Raw genomic sequence first — 17,983 nt, forward strand, 5'->3', positions numbered from 1 at the left:
TACAAACATCACTGGGAAGATGGAAGGCAAGAGTAGACCATAACAGACCTGTGTGCACACAATGTGCTGCTCAAATGTGTATATGTGCATCTGTGCTGGAAGAGACCTTATTCTTTCATCTCCATTGGTGTTTCAGTGACTGTCACAAGTATATGATAGAGCAGTGCCCTTTACATTACTAATGACTATATAATTATCTGCCATCCTGCACTTTAGAAGACAAACATTTATTCATATAGCCCTTGGAGTAAAGTATCTCCCGCACCCTAGAAAGGCTAGTCTCCCTGTATAAGATCTCCATCCCTGCCCTAATATGTTTGACTAGTTCCCATGCCATGGCTACAGAAATGGAACTAGTGTAATAGCAGAAATAAACCTTTACTACTGTTCTTGAATGGTGGGGGGAATTATCTGTATAGAGCCAATATGCATCAATAATCATGCATGGATATGACCATGTCTTTTCTGCTGTTGGACCTAAAGTTGTATAGCTACAATATGGTATTTTGAAATAAGAATAATTTATGTTATGATTATTCAAATTTGCTAAGAACTTAAAAATTAGTAATGTTTCTGCCTCAAGAAGCCGACTTATGAAAAGCCAAGCAGCATTGGCTGTGGAAACCCAGCCAGATTGGCAGGGTATAAATATTATTATTATTATTATTATTATTATTATTATTATTATACTTCCTAACTTGCCAGGAAATCACTGTACTGCTACCAGCTGTAACTAAGTAGGAATATGTGAGCAATAAGGTTCCCAAACAATGAATTCCAGATGGTCTTCAGGCAGAAAGCATCCTTACTAAATGAACTGGATCTTCTTGTGGTTTTGGCTTTTTGTAAAGGTCCTGGAAGGCACTTGCCATAAATACTAAGCCAGTTACTGAGTGGATTCCCCATGAAAACAATGTTTACGCTGCTAAAGCCCCAATGTTCTGATGGTGTGTGATGCCAAAGTCTCTAAGGATAACACACCTTGTAGGTCAGGACTGGGGAACCTGTGGCCTTCCAGATATTGCTTGACTACAATTCCTATCCCTGACCACTAGCCATGCTTGACAGAGCTGATGCAAATTGGAATCCGACATCAGGAGAACTACAGGTTCCCAAAGTCCTGGCAATTGTCCACTTTGTCCAATGGGTTGGCTGGCGGTGAACATGAGATTGCTTTTCGTCCCTTTCAAAAGGCCTCTCCTGGTAGAAGCTTCACATCTTACAGGTTCTAAACTTTAGCACTAAGATAGAAGTGCAAGAAACAGTATGCATTTCAAAAAGGTATCAAACTGCATGGGATTTGTATGTGACATAAGTACAGCTTTGTTGATCAGAACACAGGTGCATCTCCACCATTGTTTTCCATAATGGCTAACTAGATGCTCTGTGACTTTCAAGCAAGGCAAATTGAAGATAATCATCTCTTATTTGTCCCAAGAATCTGGAAATCAAAACTGTACTGATTCAGGACATAGAAGTTCTTTGTTTTAGTTGTTATGGATAATGGTAATTGATAAACCTATATTACATTAGTTTGCCTGATCCTTTTAAAGCAGTCTATTCTAATGGCCAACACAGCATTCAGCAGCTGTGAATTCTGTATATTCACTATGAATTGTGCAAAAGGTGTTGTATTTCAGACAGATGATATATTTATGTACATTCTTTCCTTTATTTTTAAAAATCAAAGAACACAACCCATATGGGCAACTCATTGTTTTGTTCACTGCACTTCTTATAGTGTGTAGCAAGGGATAGAATGACTGAACTGAAAATAATTTTTTCTTGCTACAGTGCTCAAAATAGATACACTGCTGACTATGCTCATGGCAAAGTCAAAGACCTGACACACACAGAATTTTTGTGGCAACCATCTGTCTTAGTAAGACTTTGGATTTGTCATGTTTCTCTGGGTGAAAGCAAGGTCAACATGCCCTCTCTCTCATCTGCTGCAAAAGCCAAGGCAGTGATATGACTATTCAGGCTTGCCAACATTTCAATCCCACTCTTAATCTCACATGCTGAATCCAGAGAAAAGACAGCTGTCAAAACCCTTAGTTGCTGGGATGTGCTGGAAGGTATGCCCATTTACTGCCTAATGAGGCCCAACTCTAGTTTTGCACCCAGGTGAACCTAGGCATCATCACTCAAGAATAGCTCAAAAGACCGTAAGAGCATTGTTTCTTTATGGCAGCTTGCATTCATCATGTAACAGTGCCACTTCAGTGGACACTTCATGAAGACAGCAGGGCCACTGAGGTAACCTCTTCATATTGCTACTGTTGGTTCATGTTCAGTTATTTGCTAGGTTTCTCTTCAGCACAGGGTTTGGTCCAATTTTAATATGAGGTGGAGAAAATGCATTACACGCCCCCCCATCCAGAAGTAGCCTGGAATGGCTGTTTACTAAAACACTGGTGCTGAGACAGTATCTTCTACCATACCTAAAGACAGCAAGGGGTGCAGGGCAAGCCACTTAATGCACATAGCTCTAGCCACTAGCCCCTTACTGCTACAACCTCACAAAATCTGCCACCCGTGGCTGCCTCATTTTGCCTAATGGTAATGCTTCACTGTAAAGCAGTGGTGGCCAAACTTGCCCCTCCAGCTGTTTTGGGACTACAACTCCCATCATCCCTAGCTAACAGGACCAGTGGTCAGGGATGATGTGAATTGTAGTGCCAAAGCAGCTGGAGGGCCAAGTTCGGCCATCACTGCTGTAAAGTGTTCTGTTATCTACCCTGCCCCCACCCCCAGGCCTGTTTGCTCTTGATGGCAATGTAGCTCTCCTCCAGATATGGATTTAGCCTATTAAACAATGGTTTGTGGCATAATTGTTCACAAATACAGCTGATACCTAGTAATTGTTTCCCCTTCTCGGACAAAATGTCACCCGTATACAAATTGTACCCTTTGTCTTCCTGTAGTCACATTCCTGACTAAGGTTCTGTGTGCTAGCAGCTAAATCAGTCATGGTGAATTCCAGCACCTCTTTTTTCTAGAAAAATAGCATTGGTCAGGAGGTTGTGATGATAAATTTTCTTTCTTTATTGTTCACCTGTGTGCTCCAGCTCATTAATTATTTCATCTTAAATTTAAATGTCATAATTTATTACTTTGCTTGCTTCAGTGCAAAAATGTAGCCATTTTATGAGTGTTCCACAATGACAGCCATAACAACAAATATAACTGAAAGATTCCTGAAAGTCCTTGGCTTATGTGTTTGGCAAGATACAGATGTAAGTAATTATATAGTTATTTAACTTTAATGAAAATATAGCACAAATGACCACAAGCCAAACATCAGTACAACAAACTTTTGCCTACTCCCTCACAACTGTTTTTGCCTATTTTTTTCCAACTGCATATAAACTGCAAGCCACAGAAATTTATCTTTGTCTAGAATTAACTTTAAAAGCTCATAAGGATAAATCTAATGCAATAAATACTACTTCCTCCCTGGAAATCAAAACAGAGAAATGTGGCATGTTCTCACTTGATGTTAATGAATACAATATTCCTATTTAAAGATAAATAGTGGGCAAGATATTGGGCAATTTTTTTAAAGTGCACAAATGGTGCAGGTGCTATTCAAGTTGTTTGGAGATACAGTACAGCTTCAGATGCCATAGATCTGAAAAGATAGCCTGCCAGGGCATGCCACAACCTAGAACATTCTGCCATTAACTGTAAGACATTCAAATATTTCCTGTGTTTTTCAAGGAATTGTGTTTAAACATGTAAGTCTTTTCTTACACAGCAATTTAGTCTATTTTTTTTATTAAAAAGTTTTCAGAGGGGGGAAAATGTGCCTAAAGCAAAATTAAAACATGATAAGCATTAGTTGGCTTAATTCTTTGTGCCTTTAATGAGCTCTTTTTTCTAATTAGGTTAGGAAATAGACACTTGCTGAAAAATGGTGTCGAGCCTTGTGGAGAGACAAGGAATTTATTAGTTTCCTGCATGTAATGCAGTAAGACTTTTTTAACTTCTGTATTTCATTAGCAAAACAACATAAGCACTGTTGGCAATGAAGTGTCCAGTGAAATATAGTAGGGTGGGTAAGCATCTGAATTAACAACTGAGTAAACAATGTTAGCCTTGTAAAATGAAGACAAAACATTGGAATGGGATGAGTTTAAAAATAGGAAAACTCTCTCATGCAGAAGCTACCAAACCATATTTACTCAAGTTGGGGTTCTGTGTAACTGGTGACACAGTGAAAGGGAGCAGAAAGCATGCACTAGTTCCTAAAGTGTAAAGTGTCTGCATGGCAGCAATATAAGGCTGTCCTGATGCCCCATGAACCTGGATTTGGCATAGTGCTTTCCATCCCTACCTTCATGCTTAAATATATTTCTGTAGTTTCCAATATTTAAAGGCAGCAAAAATCCCAAATCAGCAAAGACAGGTTTATAAACAGCTTCCTTTTTCTTAGGAACACTGCCTTCCACTCGTTCATATACATGGACAGAGGTGAAACTAAACAACATCAAGCCAGTGGTAGAAGGGAAAACTGACTGTTCCGTTACAGGCATCTTAAGAGATACTCAATATACCACAGTCCCAAGCCATATACAGACCAATGCACTAAATTAGTCCTTATCTATTTAATGTTTTGATGACACCAAGTTGCAGAATCATCACCTAAGGGTTGGGGAACCTGTGACCCTCCAAATGTTGAACTCCCATCAGCCCCAGCTAGCACGGCCAAGAGCCATTATATTATATTGTTGCGTATCACTCCAAGCTATGAGTGGTGTGAGATTCCAGGGGTTCGAGGCAAGGGTTGTTTCCTTGGAATGAGGGACAGTGGAGACTGTGGTGTCTTTATGATATATGGTTTATTTACACATATATACAACCTGATCCTACAATGGAGGGACTTACAGCATTAACACCCCAAGAGGGCCTTGTTTCTCCCATAGTCACAGCTTTGGATTCCAGCAGAAATCAGGCATGATTCTGCCTCCCAGCTGCCCAGCCTGAAGCTTTGCTTCTACCTTCTACCTCTCACACACCTAAATTCTCAACTCTGGCCTTTTGCCTCTTTAACTACCAGTGAGTTGAGGGAGGGAAACCCACCCATTTTCTGCCTGGCTCCTCAGCCACTTCCTTTGTTACCTCAGTGGCCCATACTTAGAGGGCCAGTACCTCACCAGGAAGCTAGCCTGGCTATTCAAGGAACTGAATCTGTGCTGTTTTAGGAATTAGAAAGGGACTCAGGCATACAGCCTATCCCCCAAACTCTTAACTCACTCTCCCTCACAGACACACAAATGTGGTACTGGTGAGTATTGGTGAGCATTTAAAGATGTTTTTATGCTTGCTTTTACTGTTCATTTTTGTAAGTCCTCTTGAGTTCACGGGGGGGGGGGATACCTGATAGGTATAATTAATAATAATGGCCAGGGGTGATGGGAGCTGAAGTCCAAAAACAACTGGCGGACCACAAGTTCCCCATCTGATAAAACTACTAGATTACCCCTCTTTATTTAGTGTCAACTTGTACTGACCGATCTTGCTAAAGGGCCCGTGGTTTAATCATGCTAAAATTTATTTGTTCTCTAACCATTCATGTTGCAAAAATACAATTAATTAACAGATTCTGCAAGCCTGTAGGAGAAATGTTAAACATATACCTGACAGGGTTATAAATAATGTGCTCCATAGCAGCAACTGAAACCTTGAGCTCCACAGAAGTAGGAGAATCATCAGAAAAAGCCATCTTGTTTTGCTTTGGTTCTGTTTCAGTTGACTCTTTAGGCCAGTGATGGCCAAACTTGGCCCCCCCATCTGTTTTTGGACTACAACTCCCATCATCCCTAGCTAACAGGACCAGTGGTCAGGGATGATGGGAATTGTAGTCCCAAAACAGCTGGAGGGCCAAGTTTGGGCATCACTGCTTTAGGCAGTTAAAGATAGAAAGATATTCCAGTGAGGGAGCCATGTTAGTCTGTTGCAGCGAAAATAAGCCAAACACAATTATTAAGGCAAAATGTTTTGTGGACTTCATCAGATGCATGAAATACTGTTCTCAGTTGGCAGGAATATTTTTTTTAAAAACACGTTAGTGGGAGGTGGGTATAAATACTGGGCTCAAATGATCATGAGATGGTTAAAATATAGTCTGTATTAAATGAAGTATGTGCAAAATAAACACAGTGACCATTCTCAACTGCTATTGCTTGTAACACAATCTTCCAATACTGTATTTACTATGTTAATTAACACCTCTGGTGGGTCAGGAAACTATTTTCTCTATTTAAGCACAAGGAAGATATGCATTTTCCAATCCCAACATGTGACTATAATAATAATAATTTATTAGTTATACCCCGCCCATCTGGCTGGGTTTCCCCAGCCACTCTGGGCGGCTTCCAACAGAATATTAAAATACAATAGTCTATTAAACATTAAAAGCTTCCCTAAACAGGGCTGCCTTCAGATGTCTTCTAAAAGTCTGGTAGTTGTTTTTCTCTTTGACATCTGGTGGGAGGGCGTTCCACAGGGTGGGTGCCACTACCGAGAAGGCCCTCTGCCTGGTTCCCTGTAACCTCACTTCTTGCAGTGAGGGAATCACCAGAAGGCCCTCGGTGCTGAACCTCAGTGTCCGGGCAGAACGATGGGGGAGGAGACGCTCCTTCAGGTATACTGGGCCGAGGCCGTTTAGGGCTTTAAAGGTCAGCACCAACACTTTGATGAAACTATGGATGAAACGAGCCTTCTGTTATGTAGAAAGGCTAAGGCAGATGAAAATAAAATATATAAAGCCCCTTTCTACATGTGTACACTGTACTGAACAACCAATTTTTAAAAAATCAATCTATCCACCTGGTATTTTGCCTTTATTAAGGCAGAGGGGAAACAGTGCCCTTTTGTGCGTTTGAAGACCATTTCGCTTTTATGTAAAATATCTGAATACTACTCATTCCACACACACACTTGCCTATATCCAGCACTCCAAGAGGGGTTGTGCCTTTTAGGAAGCCCATAACAGGCATGAATAAATTGACAAATGGCGTTTCCCCAAAATCAATTCTTCAAGGAAAGTTTTACTTACACTGATCTCTGTCTGCCATATGCTGCTGTTAAAGAGCACAGGAGCCCAGACAGGGAAGGGGTGGGTGAAAGTTGGCTATATCATTCACCACAAGAGCTTCCTCATCCGGGAACTCGCTCTTCGTCGTCGAATTTAAACTAGGACCGTTGGAAGGGAGAATGCGCGCGGGGCAGGGGTGAGTGAACGGGACCCCTCAGCAATAGAAAACGGCCAAGGAATTCTGTCAAGAGGGAGAAACGGCCACGCTCACTTCCTAGTTTTGCCGACAGAAATGAATGGATTTGCCCTGAAATCCGGCGGCCCAGCCGGAACGCGGCTTACTGCATTTCTTCACACGGGGTATATAAAGGAACAGAGAGATTTTTCGCGAGGCGGCCAGAATTTTCGTCCTCCTCCGAACCCCCCTTCTGCGGAGAAAGGACTCTCCCTTGAGGTGGGCGAAGAATGCCGTGAAGTTATTTGACTGGATAATAGTGTCCCCCGGGACGGTGGGCCAAACCATTCTTCAAAATGGAAGGGGTGCACGTGTTTATGTGAGAAACCGAGCCGGCTATTAAGTGGTATACTTGCGCAGTGCAACAGGGGCGGGATAAAAGTGAAGAAGTGAGCTGAGGAGGAGTGTGTCGAGAGCGGCTCGTTGGTCTAGGGGTATGATTCTCGCTTCGGGTGCGAGAGGTCCCGGGTTCAAATCCCGGACGAGCCCGTTGTTGGAGGGGGTGGTATAATTCCGTCCTATTTTGGGGGACGACCGCATTTTATTAATTTTGCAGCTCTATCATCAGGGCCTTGTGGGTGGGAGGAGGAGGAGGAGCGGAACATAAGGTGCTTGGTACATAACCATGAAAGCGATCGAGCCTTCACGAGAGGAAAATGATAAATAGATAAAGATTAACAGGAGGTGGCACTGTTGAAAAACGGGGCGAAAATATTGCTTTGACATGAAGGTTGCCATGGTTATTTTTAAAACATATTCCCAAATCGAGGAATCGGGAGAAGGAAATTAAGACGCCTCCACGGAGCACGCAAGGGAAGAGAAAGGCATCAAATAGCCTTTTATTCTGATGCTCTTTTCCATTAAGAGTCACGTGGAACGATTGCATTTATTTTATTGTATTCTGGGCTTCCTAATAAAACCGCCTCTACTAGCACCGTTGTCATAAAAATACTAGTACGTAGTATTAGTACACATGCAGGAAAGGAGCTGGGTGAATAGGAAGAAGGGTTTTTTTTAAAAAAAATCTTACTCCGCTTCTTAAAGTTACACAATAGGCAACGAAAAGGAAAAAGGGACGTATTTTCACATCTTAGTGCACCAGTAAATGGCACAACGACCATACCAATAAGTCCCGGGACAATGTATATTAAGTTCTGGGGCGGCGGGAGCCATGGGGGGTGGAATACATTTTTATTGTGCTTTTAGCACTGGTGGGAGGGGGACGATGACGACCGAGAAAAAAATTAAAAAATGGGCTCGTCCGGGATTTGAACCCGGGACCTCTCGCACCCTAAGCGAGAATCATACCCCTAGACCAACGAGCCAGCCTTCTATGGCTTCTCTCGCTGCTGTACAAGGAGTCTATGGCCGTATCTGGGAGAGAGTTTAATTTCTTTAAAACGCTAAGCAACATTGAAACATTTAAATACCTACGCGCCTTTCAAAGGTGGTTTACTTTAGGACAGTGTTATTTGCATGGGGTGGGGGCGTGAATCCACACCAGCAGCACGAGCAAAATTTGTTTCTCTGCTTATACGTATTGCAGCTGCTATAGATCCTTTGCCTCACACAACGTAATGACGTAAAGAAAGGTATTTCCTTGTTTTGATCCACGTCATAGGAACAGGCTGGCAGAGGGGGGCATTTTCAAAGCAGCAGAGAGATTTGAACGATTGGCATTAGTAACTGTATTACAATTTGACGTTGTTATAATGAGGCTGTTATTGGACTGCAATTGAAAATTAATAGAATTATTATCAAAGCAGCAGAGAGGCGGCCTGAGACGTCTCATTCCAGTGTATGCAAAGTATTTAGAAGGCGCCCTTCATTGCAACGATCTGAGGACGCGGGTGCAATGAAGTGCGCTTTAAAACAACCGTATTATTATAGCTATAACGAGAAGAGAGCGACTAAAATCAATACGAGATAGTAATCTTGAAACTGCAGAACGGCATCTGTTTACTGCTAGACCTGCTGAGACCTGCGGTATCCCCAAAAGCCTTGAGTAAGCAGCCATATTTTGAAGTGGCGCCAAAACTGAAGTGTCAGCAGCGTCCTACCTACCTCAGAGGGAAGAGTCTTCCATGTACCGGGCGCAGCCACGGGAAAGGCCCTTCTCGCCTGAGGACAATGCCAGCTGGCTGGACTCTGAGAAGGGCTTCCCTGGAAGAGCCTTTCATGAGAAATGCCCCTCCTGCCTGAGACAGACCATTTGAAAATGAGTTGCAATATCCAGCCTAATACTTGGGAGTGAAGGTGGGGGGAAAAACTAGCACAAGTTTTCACTCCCACCATTCCACCCACCTCAAAAAGGGCAACTCAAAAGCTTGCCATAATTTTGTGACAATTTCATTTGGTAGAATCCAGCTGTATATTTTGGAGTTTTTATTACTACTGCTAATAATCATCATCATAATCAGATTTATACCCTCACACTTTACTCCAAAGGAGGCCAGATCTGCAAACATATCCTACAACCAACGTCTTTTAAAAAAACACATACAGACTTTAAAACAACCATTTAAAAAAGTTCTAAAACCCTAAAAGCAATCATCTACTGCAGTGCTTTTTTTTCTAAAATAATGTTTAGGGGTACTCTCATTTTGACTCAAGAAAATCAACATTTTATAGTTCAAATCAGGGAAAGTAAATACAGTAAATGGACAAAAGTACAAAGATTCACATAATGTTTAGTGATATGCGGACCCCCAGGAAAAAAGCACTGACCTACTGTCACAGTAATGATGTCAGGGTTAACAGACAGAAATTTCAGTCATCTAAAACGCAGCAAACAGGAATTATTTAATTTTTAAATTTCTCATAAAAGTTGTTAATGAGTGAGACTAGCATAGCTCACTAGGGAAGGCATTCAGCAGACAGGGGACTGCCACCAAGAAGGCCCTGCCTTGGGCTACTGCAGACAGCAACCTCTAGTGGTGGCACCTCCAACAGCAGGAAAGGCTTGAGATGGTTGATATTTAGGTACTTGGGTGGGTCCCAAGCAGTGCCGGATTTATGTATAAGCTAAAGCTATAGCTTAGGGTCCCACTCTCTAGGGCCCCCAAAAAAATTTAAAGGAAAAAAAATGTACATTTCCATAATATAAGATAAAAAACAAATAAAATAAAACCTACGTACAGCAACAGTGTTTTGTGTTGTGTAGGCTCCTATGATGGAAGTAATAGGCCTAGCCTGCTCCCTAAAATATCACTGGTTTGCTCGTTTCTGTATATAGGGTGCCTACATTCTGCATGGGCTGGTTGCATGGCAACATGTGCAAATGGCTTTAGAAACCTATTAGTTCCATAAATTACCATATAGCATATATTCCACACAAAAAGCAGCGACGATTTGTTGTTGACAAAGGAAAGCTGGACATATAAATGGCCCCATTACCTTCAGTAGCTTAGGGCCTCATCAAACCTAAATCCGGCCCTGGTCCGAAGCCATGGTGTGTGATAACACCTTGAATTTGGCTTATGGACATTTGTTGTTTTTACCCATTTTTTTTTATTTATTGCATTTACAATCCACCTTTCCTCCGAGATGCTCAAGACTGTCTAAATACTTCTTCTCTCCTTCTATCTTCGCAAAAACCCTCTAAGGCAGGAAAGTGTGCATAATGGGGTTGCAGCGGCGGCAAGGCGCTTTTCCTAAGTGCTCTCTGTTACGCTCCTGCTGGAGCCTGGGGAGCATTTCGAAGCCCTTCCCCGGGGGCTGCTTCGCCCTGACAGCGGCTCCCCTGGACTGGGCCGCGTTCTTTCCCAGCCTCCTGCCCCTCACGGCCCGCAACAATGGCTGTGAGGTGGGAGTGGGCGTCACAATGGGCGAGAAAATGTGGGCAGAGGCAGAAAGATGGGCGCCCTGTCCACGGCGGCAGCAGGCGGCGCTCCGGGGAGGCGCAAGAAGTTTGCCGCCCGCGATCCCGGACTATGGTTGGCGGTGGCTTTCGCTCTGGGCCAGTGTGAGCTCTCCTGGTATTCTCCGCCTATGCGGGTGGGGGGCGGGCGGGAAGGGAAAGCGCCTAGCCGCGCCCCCTTTGCTGGGGTTCCTGCTCTCTCCGGCTTTGAAAAAGGGGAAGTGGTTGGCCGGTCCATAGATGCAAGATCACTGAAAAAAGATCACTATTTATGAGCGGCAGTTCAGGATGAAGGAAGACACGAAATATCAGTTTGGAGGGCTGGCACGTTGTGACCCCTCTTTGGTTGCGCGTGTCTCAGTACCATACACCCTCGACAATCTCCTCGGTTCGCAAGGGTGCCTTGCACACGTGCTGAAAACATGCAAAGGAAACCTGCAGTCCTTACAGAATCCATTGTATTCAATGGGATTAAATGTGCTTCGGATCATGGGCATAGCCAAGGGGAGGGCAGCTGCCTCCCCCCCCTAAATCAATACAAATCTGAGGTTCTGCCCCCCCCCCAACAAAAGCCTGCCCCTCCCAAAAAAATCCTGGCTAAGTCCATGCTTTGGATTGCAGCATTATTGGACCATTCTCTAGTCTACGCCTTTCCCCCCTAAAAAGTAAAATCTTGGAAACTGGGAGGTGTCGCTTCAACCTCCTGGTTTTCTGTTTTTACTTTTGGTGCTTTATTTTAAGTAACTCATGGAACACAGTAAAATGAATAATCCCAGAATTTTTATTCTTTTTTATTTTGGAAGCAGTTTGCGGTTTTGCACCCCAGTTCCTCATTGAGATTGTATACGCACTTGTAACTCAAATATCTTCAGAAATATCTTCTCAACATTCAGTTTTATTCATTGGTCAAGCTTTTATCCCACATTTCAGGAAATGTGCCAAACTTCAATATAAAATGACAACAGAGTACCAAATAAAATCAAAATTAGGAACTAAAAATATAATGAAAACAGTAATGCAGATGTTTTGTGTCTGTGGAACCAAGAGAGTTGTGATGTCTGTTACCTTTAGTAATCAGCTTGAGATGCTTTCATAACAGACAACATATCCATATATAAAAGCAAATCTTTATGCAGTTTTGTCTTGCTCTGCATATTTAAAAACTGTAATTTTGTTGCTTACAAAGGGACGCGGATGGCATCTTGTTCTTCAACAGTCGATAGCACAACTGATGAAGAAGGTTCCTCACCAACAGAACTCATTGTGGGGATTGGGGCAGATGCAAAGCTTCCATGCACATTCAGGTCATCAGAGGAAATCACCAGTGCAACATCTGTTACGTGGAGCTTTCAACCAGAGGGATCAAAGGCTCGTCCCATACCAGTAAGAGTTAATGTCTGAGGAGAGCCTCGTTTTGCATAAGAATTTGTGGTGAAAGTGGATTACAGTGGCACCTCCGGTTACATATGCTTCAGGTTACATACGCTTCAGGTTACAGACTCCGCTAACCCAGAAATAGTACCTTAGGTTAAGAACTTTGCTTCAGGATGAGAACAGAAATCGTGCTCTGGCGGCACGGCGGCAGCAGGAGGCCCCATTAGCTAAAGTGGTGCTTTAGGTTAAGAACAGTTTCAGGTTAAGTACGGACCTCCAGAACGAATTAAGTACTTAACCCGAGGTACCACTGTATCTGTTTTGACAGCGCTACCTTAATTTTGTCTTATGGAAACAATTTATTGTCTGCTCTGGAATGACAGCACTTGACCATATTCTGCCTTTCCTGCAGTGTCATAAAAAAAGTAACCTTTGTGCCGTTTTATTCACATCATTATTCACTTGGTCCTGCCTCTATTTCCTCAAGATCACACTGTATGTCTCTTTGTAACCTCTTAATGGACGTGTTCTTGCTCCTAAAACTCAAGTATTTGATGAACAATCCCAATTCCATGCATGTTCACTTTGGAAGTAAGTTCAGAAGGACTTATCCCGAAGTATCTGTAGGACTGCAATCCGAATCTCCAAAATTCCCCACCCAACTCCCCAGTTTTGTTTCTGCTTTGCCTCCTTTGTCCTTTAACAAATCCGCCTGTAAGAGTTTGCAGCTTGGGGTATGCAGCGTTGATCACTGACTCTCTCCCTCTCTCCTTCAGATTTATTAGAAGTTTTCTATCTCACTTTCTGCAAGGTGGCCCTTTTCCTTTCCGCTTCACTGCATGGTCACCTCTCGATATCTTAGATCTTAGAAATGGTAACTCTTGTATGTATTTGGGGCAGTGTGTCTGAGTGGAGGGATTTATCAGATGAAAGCATATAGCCTCTGGAATTTGCTGACTGACAGCTGCAATCCTGGGCATATATATACATAATTTTTGTATTGTTTTTTAAACAAATACAATAACCATTAAACACTTATCCAGCAGCAGAACTAATGGCGTTTGTTTATACAGCATACTTGAGAGTAGGGCTATGTGCACATTAACAGCTTGAAATGAAGTAAGATCATCACCCCCCCACCCCCCTGCATTTCAAATCACTTTTAAATGTTGCTGTTCACAACAGAGGGTGCAGAGATGCAAGCTCCAATTCACTAAATCTATCATCTGCACGTGCAACAGCTGCCTGAAATATACATACCTTAGCTTAACCATGGTTTCCATATTCTTAATGGATGAAAGCTGGGTTGAAGGAAGGCACACCAGACAGGAGTATATCACCAGAAGTTATGGGAGGCCTATGGACTGCGGCAATGTCATGTTTAGGGAGGTTCTTAATGTTTGAAGTTTTATTCTCTTTTTAGTGTTCTGTTGGGAGCCGCCCAGAGTGGCTGGGGAAACCCAGCCAGATGGGCGGGGTATAAATAAAAAAGTTGTTGTTGTTACTTGGCTTCAAATGACTGCAGTGGCAGCATGCTGGAGCCAGAGTAAGTAGTAAAGTGTACACAGCCTGAGCTCCATTGAACTTAGTGAGACTTACGGTACTTCAGATTGAACATGCCTAGGATTCGGCAAAAAGTAAGAGAGGCATCCGCAATGTAACAAGAATAAAGTTTGGTGGTTTGGCTGGCTGCATCTGGGTGTTACCCTCTGTGAATCCACTGAAGATCAAGCTTAGAATTCAAGTTTTGTGTAATCAATCCCCGAGGTGTTGGAAACATCTACTCAATGTTACTAAAGCAGGAAGAAAAGTTAAATGTTCATGCAAAGTTAATCATGGTTTGATTTTAAATTTGTATCCCGCTTCTCCAACAACTATGTTCAGCTCAAAGCAGCTATTAACAAAGTTATTGTGTTTGTTTTTATGCTTACAGTTTTTCTATTACTCAAATGGGAGGGAATATAATGGAAAGAATACACAATTCAATGGCCGAAGTACCTGGGATGGAGATTTTTATAGAAAGGATGCATCCATCAAGGTAGGAAACATGCAACCTATAGACAATGGCACTTACTTCTGTGATGTTAAGAACCCACCAGACATAGTCACTGAGCCAGAGCAAGTTGAAGTTAGAGTTTTGGAGATAGAGAAAATATTGGGCCCTGGAAGAGCAGCACCAACCCCTGCAAGTACCACAACGGCAACGGCAACGGCAACCACAGCCTCTGGAAACATTTCACTTAATGGAGTATCATTTTGGCTACTTGTCCTTCAATTCTGCTGCATTCTAGCATCTTTTCAAAGCTATTTGTTCTGAAAATAAAGTACACTTCTTAAGATTATTAGGAGTGTTCTCCAATTTATTATTATTATTACTACTTTAATTAATTACCTACCCTTTATTCTAAGGTCCTGGGGTGGGTTACAATTTAAAATACAACAGTAAAAACTTTAAAGATTCAGAATTACAAAAAAATACCATCACAAAAGATAGGGTAAGTCTTGAAAATATCTATTTGAGGTGTCAAAGGCCTGGGCAAAGAGGTACGTCTTCAGCACTTGCCAAAACGTTGTCTGAAGTTGTCAGACAAACCTCTTTGAGAAGGGAGTCTTCTCAGCTGTACAGTTATGTTATGACTTTGGGGCGGGGGTGGGGAAGTAGGCGGTATGCAGAGACCTTTCTAACCTCTGGATCCAGCAAGTGTTGAAGTGTAAGTAACGCTAGAGAAACAAATCCATTAAGAGAAACAAAAGCAAGTGGATCAGTGTGAGATGGTAAATTTGTGCCCCCCCAAAAAAACAACTGTATGGTGGTTAGAAAAATACAAAGGTGAGAATTGAAAGTGGGAGAGAGTCAGAGCTACATTTAAGAGAAATGTTTGATTTCTGTTTGGATTCAAGGCTGTGGGTATGGGAGAAACAAGACCCTCTTAGGGTGTGAATACTGTAAGCTCCTTCATCGTAGGCTCAGGCTGTACGTATATATGTGTAAATAAACCGTATATCATAAAGATACCACAGTCCCCACTGTGCCTCATTTCCAAAAGGAAACATGAACCCTGGGTAAGCGCCTGGAACTCCTGGAATCTCGCACCCTTGGATACTGGGGGTGGCATGCAACAGTTATATGGTATCAGCAATATAAGCATTCAGGACACAGTTCGTCGTTTTGTCTAAACTTCTCTTTATGGGTTGGAGTGTTGTGTCTATCACATTGCAGTGCATGTTAATCTCAAATAACACACTGTGACCTGTGATGGGAGTACTCTCTGTACAGCTATTAATAGGACAGAGGACTAGAGCAGTCTATTCTCCCAGCACAACATCTGAAAGGCATTCTCTGGAGCAGGCTGTGAAAGAGGCAAAACAACCTGGAGAAGCTAGTCCATTGCACCTCAAAGTGTCTCTTCATGGTTGGACTGCAGCAGACCCAAAATATATTTTACTATACTCACCACATTTCTCCTAGTGAGAAGTTATAGGGGCACAGTGCTTACCTGGGTGTGATTTGCTTATGCAAGTCACTGGCCTTACTGGTAATTTGTAATGGTTGCATTTATTCTATGTATATACAGGGTGAACATAGGTAGAGGCACAACTAAAACACTCTGACCAACAGGAGAAATCCACTGCTCCCACATCAGATCTCGTGAGAGGAAAGCAGCCAGCATCTTAAGATACTTCTGCGGATTCAGCTGTGTGTGTCCTTGTCTTTCTCATTCTTCATTGAACTGCCATCTCTTGTGCCTAGGACTATCAATATCAATATCCCAAATCTCCCTAAGTACTTCTGTGGAAAGGAGAGAACAAATATATCAGTGTCAAAAGGGGGTGTGGTGGTGGCTAGAATTCCAGGCTTCTCTAAAAGTTGTCATTTCACTGAAACTTACATTTCCTGCCAGTACTGAAAATAAAATGTGGGGGTTTCCATAGTAACTTCATGCTTGTGAGTCAAGATCTTAAGCCCACATTGCATGTGATTGACTTTGAAACCCAAATATAAAAATGTAGATTGAGGCAGAATGATGGAGGAGATAATCTGGAGGAGACTAGAAGCTGGTCTGTAGGCCAGTCTTCAACCACTGTCACTTGATTATGCATGACCAGCTTCTGCTCTTCGGCAGCATATACTGTAAGTGTTTTTTTCCAGCGTGGCCTCACTGCCTTACACATTGACAAGCTTTATAATACAGTGGTACCTCAGGTTAAGAACTTAATTCGTTCTGGAGGTCCGTTCTTAACCTGAAACTATTCTTAACCTGAGGTACCACTTTAGCTAATGGGGCTTCCCGCTGCCGCCGCACAATTTCTGTTCTCATCCTGAAGCAAAGTTCCTAACCTGAGGTACAATTTCTGGGTTAGTGGAGTCTGTAACCTGAAGCGTCTGTAACCTGAGGTACCACTGTACTCTGCACAACCTGGGAATGATGACTTCACAGTATGGACCACATGTATCGGGGTGGTATTGTTTCCTATAGAATTGTGAGGGATTGAACCCTTGGTCCAATCAAAACACCAACCAAGTGTCAGGATCGCAACTGCCTATCAGATTCTTGAAGAATATAAACATAAACATTGCATTATTGTTTTCAGTCTCTGGGGTGCAGTGTTCAAACTTTTCAGAGTATTTTAAACGACTGTCTTCTTAACAGGTATGCAGTGGCTCTCATGTACCACACACTTCTTCTGGTATGTTGTTAACATATAACGCATGAAGAATACTCAAGCAAACCCATAGCTGTCAACTTACAGATTTGAAAATAAGGGACCAGCAGCCTTGAAAATAAGGGACCTGCAGCCTCACCTGTTCCAGGCACTCCAGTCTTCCTGTCCTCCTGCAGTCTGGTCAAACTCATGCTGGTAGCTTCCAGAACACTGTCCAGCCAACTTTGGAACCAGAGGTTCAACTGAATAGAATCTGAATCACATGCACCACAAGGCCTATGCAGCCTCAACTTAAGATGGCTCCCCAGCCTGGCTTTGCACTGCAAAGTTTGCAGCAACACGTGCAACAAAATGGCGTCCAGCATTCAAAAAACCCCTCAACTTGCATTAACTAGCCACACACAAGGCATGCAAGCTCCACCCCCCAGTCATTCTTAGACTTTTTATTGGGTGAGCAACACAGCCAAGCAACACAGTTGGAGCCTCCCTCCGCCCTGGCCGGCAGGGAGGGAGGGAGAGGAGCTGCTTCCTTTGAAATTTAAGGGACATCATTTAAGGGACATTTAAGGGACATCTATCAATAAGGGACAGCAGCCGGACATGGCGCTGGAATAAGGGACTGTCCCTTCAAATAAGGGACACTTGACAGCTATGAGCAAACCAAAGACTGCTTAAGCAGTCATCTAATTCCTCGACTCTATTCCTATATTATGATTATTTACATCATGGCAGGAGGCAGCTTTGAAGTAACATCAGTGTGTTTTAAAACACACACAAAAGCAATGAAATAACAGCAAGTCATCAAGAT

General features: G+C 42.7%; 1 protein-coding gene and 1 long non-coding RNA gene across 6 annotated transcripts in view; one reads left to right on the forward strand and one right to left on the reverse strand.

Annotated features, from left to right (window-relative positions):
* The window catches only part of LOC310761632, a 41,122-nt gene extending 33,942 nt beyond the window's left edge, over window positions 1-7,180 (reverse strand). For all 3 annotated transcript variants that reach the window (XR_014547603.1, XR_014547604.1, XR_014547605.1), the window contains exon 1: window positions 7,064-7,180. This is a non-coding gene — a long non-coding RNA (uncharacterized lncRNA). The remainder of the gene's footprint in view (window positions 1-7,063) is intronic.
* A 57-nt stretch (window positions 7,181-7,237) lies between these two features.
* Window positions 7,238-14,852, forward strand: LOC310761578 (myelin protein zero-like protein 1). Of its 3 annotated transcripts, none has more exons than XR_014547561.1 (3): window positions 7,238-7,496; window positions 12,323-12,519; window positions 14,444-14,852. XR_014547561.1 is itself a non-coding variant. In XM_083611725.1 (3 exons), the coding sequence occupies exons 1-3, from the start codon at window positions 11,101-11,103 to the stop codon at window positions 14,825-14,827; spliced, it is 735 nt and encodes a 244-aa protein (XP_083467851.1). In that variant the 5' UTR covers window positions 11,070-11,100; the 3' UTR covers window positions 14,828-14,852. The 3 variants fall into 3 exon arrangements, 2 of the variants coding, with proteins under 2 accessions (XP_083467851.1, XP_083467852.1); XM_083611725.1 differs by lacking the exon at window positions 7,238-7,496 and adding an exon at window positions 11,070-11,254; XM_083611726.1 differs by lacking the exon at window positions 7,238-7,496 and adding an exon at window positions 11,091-11,241.
* Window positions 14,853-17,983: the final 3,131 nt, after the last annotated feature.

Source organism: Podarcis filfolensis (assembly GCF_964270895.1).
Source record: "Podarcis filfolensis genome assembly, chromosome: 4".
Classification (NCBI taxonomy): Eukaryota; Metazoa; Chordata; class Lepidosauria; order Squamata; family Lacertidae; genus Podarcis; species Podarcis filfolensis.

Excerpts from the sequence above, each read along its gene's own strand:
- LOC310761578 (XM_083611725.1), top strand. The coding sequence starts at position 11,101 with ATGGGCGAGAAAATGTGGGCAGAGGCAGAAAGATGGGCGCCCTGTCCA. Across the intron at positions 11,255-12,322 it reads GGCCAGTGTGAGCTCTCCTG|GGACGCGGATGGCATCTTGT; the intron begins GTATTCTCCGCC and ends TTGCTTACAAAG. Across the intron at positions 12,520-14,443 it reads CAAAGGCTCGTCCCATACCA|TTTTTCTATTACTCAAATGG; the intron begins GTAAGAGTTAAT and ends TTATGCTTACAG.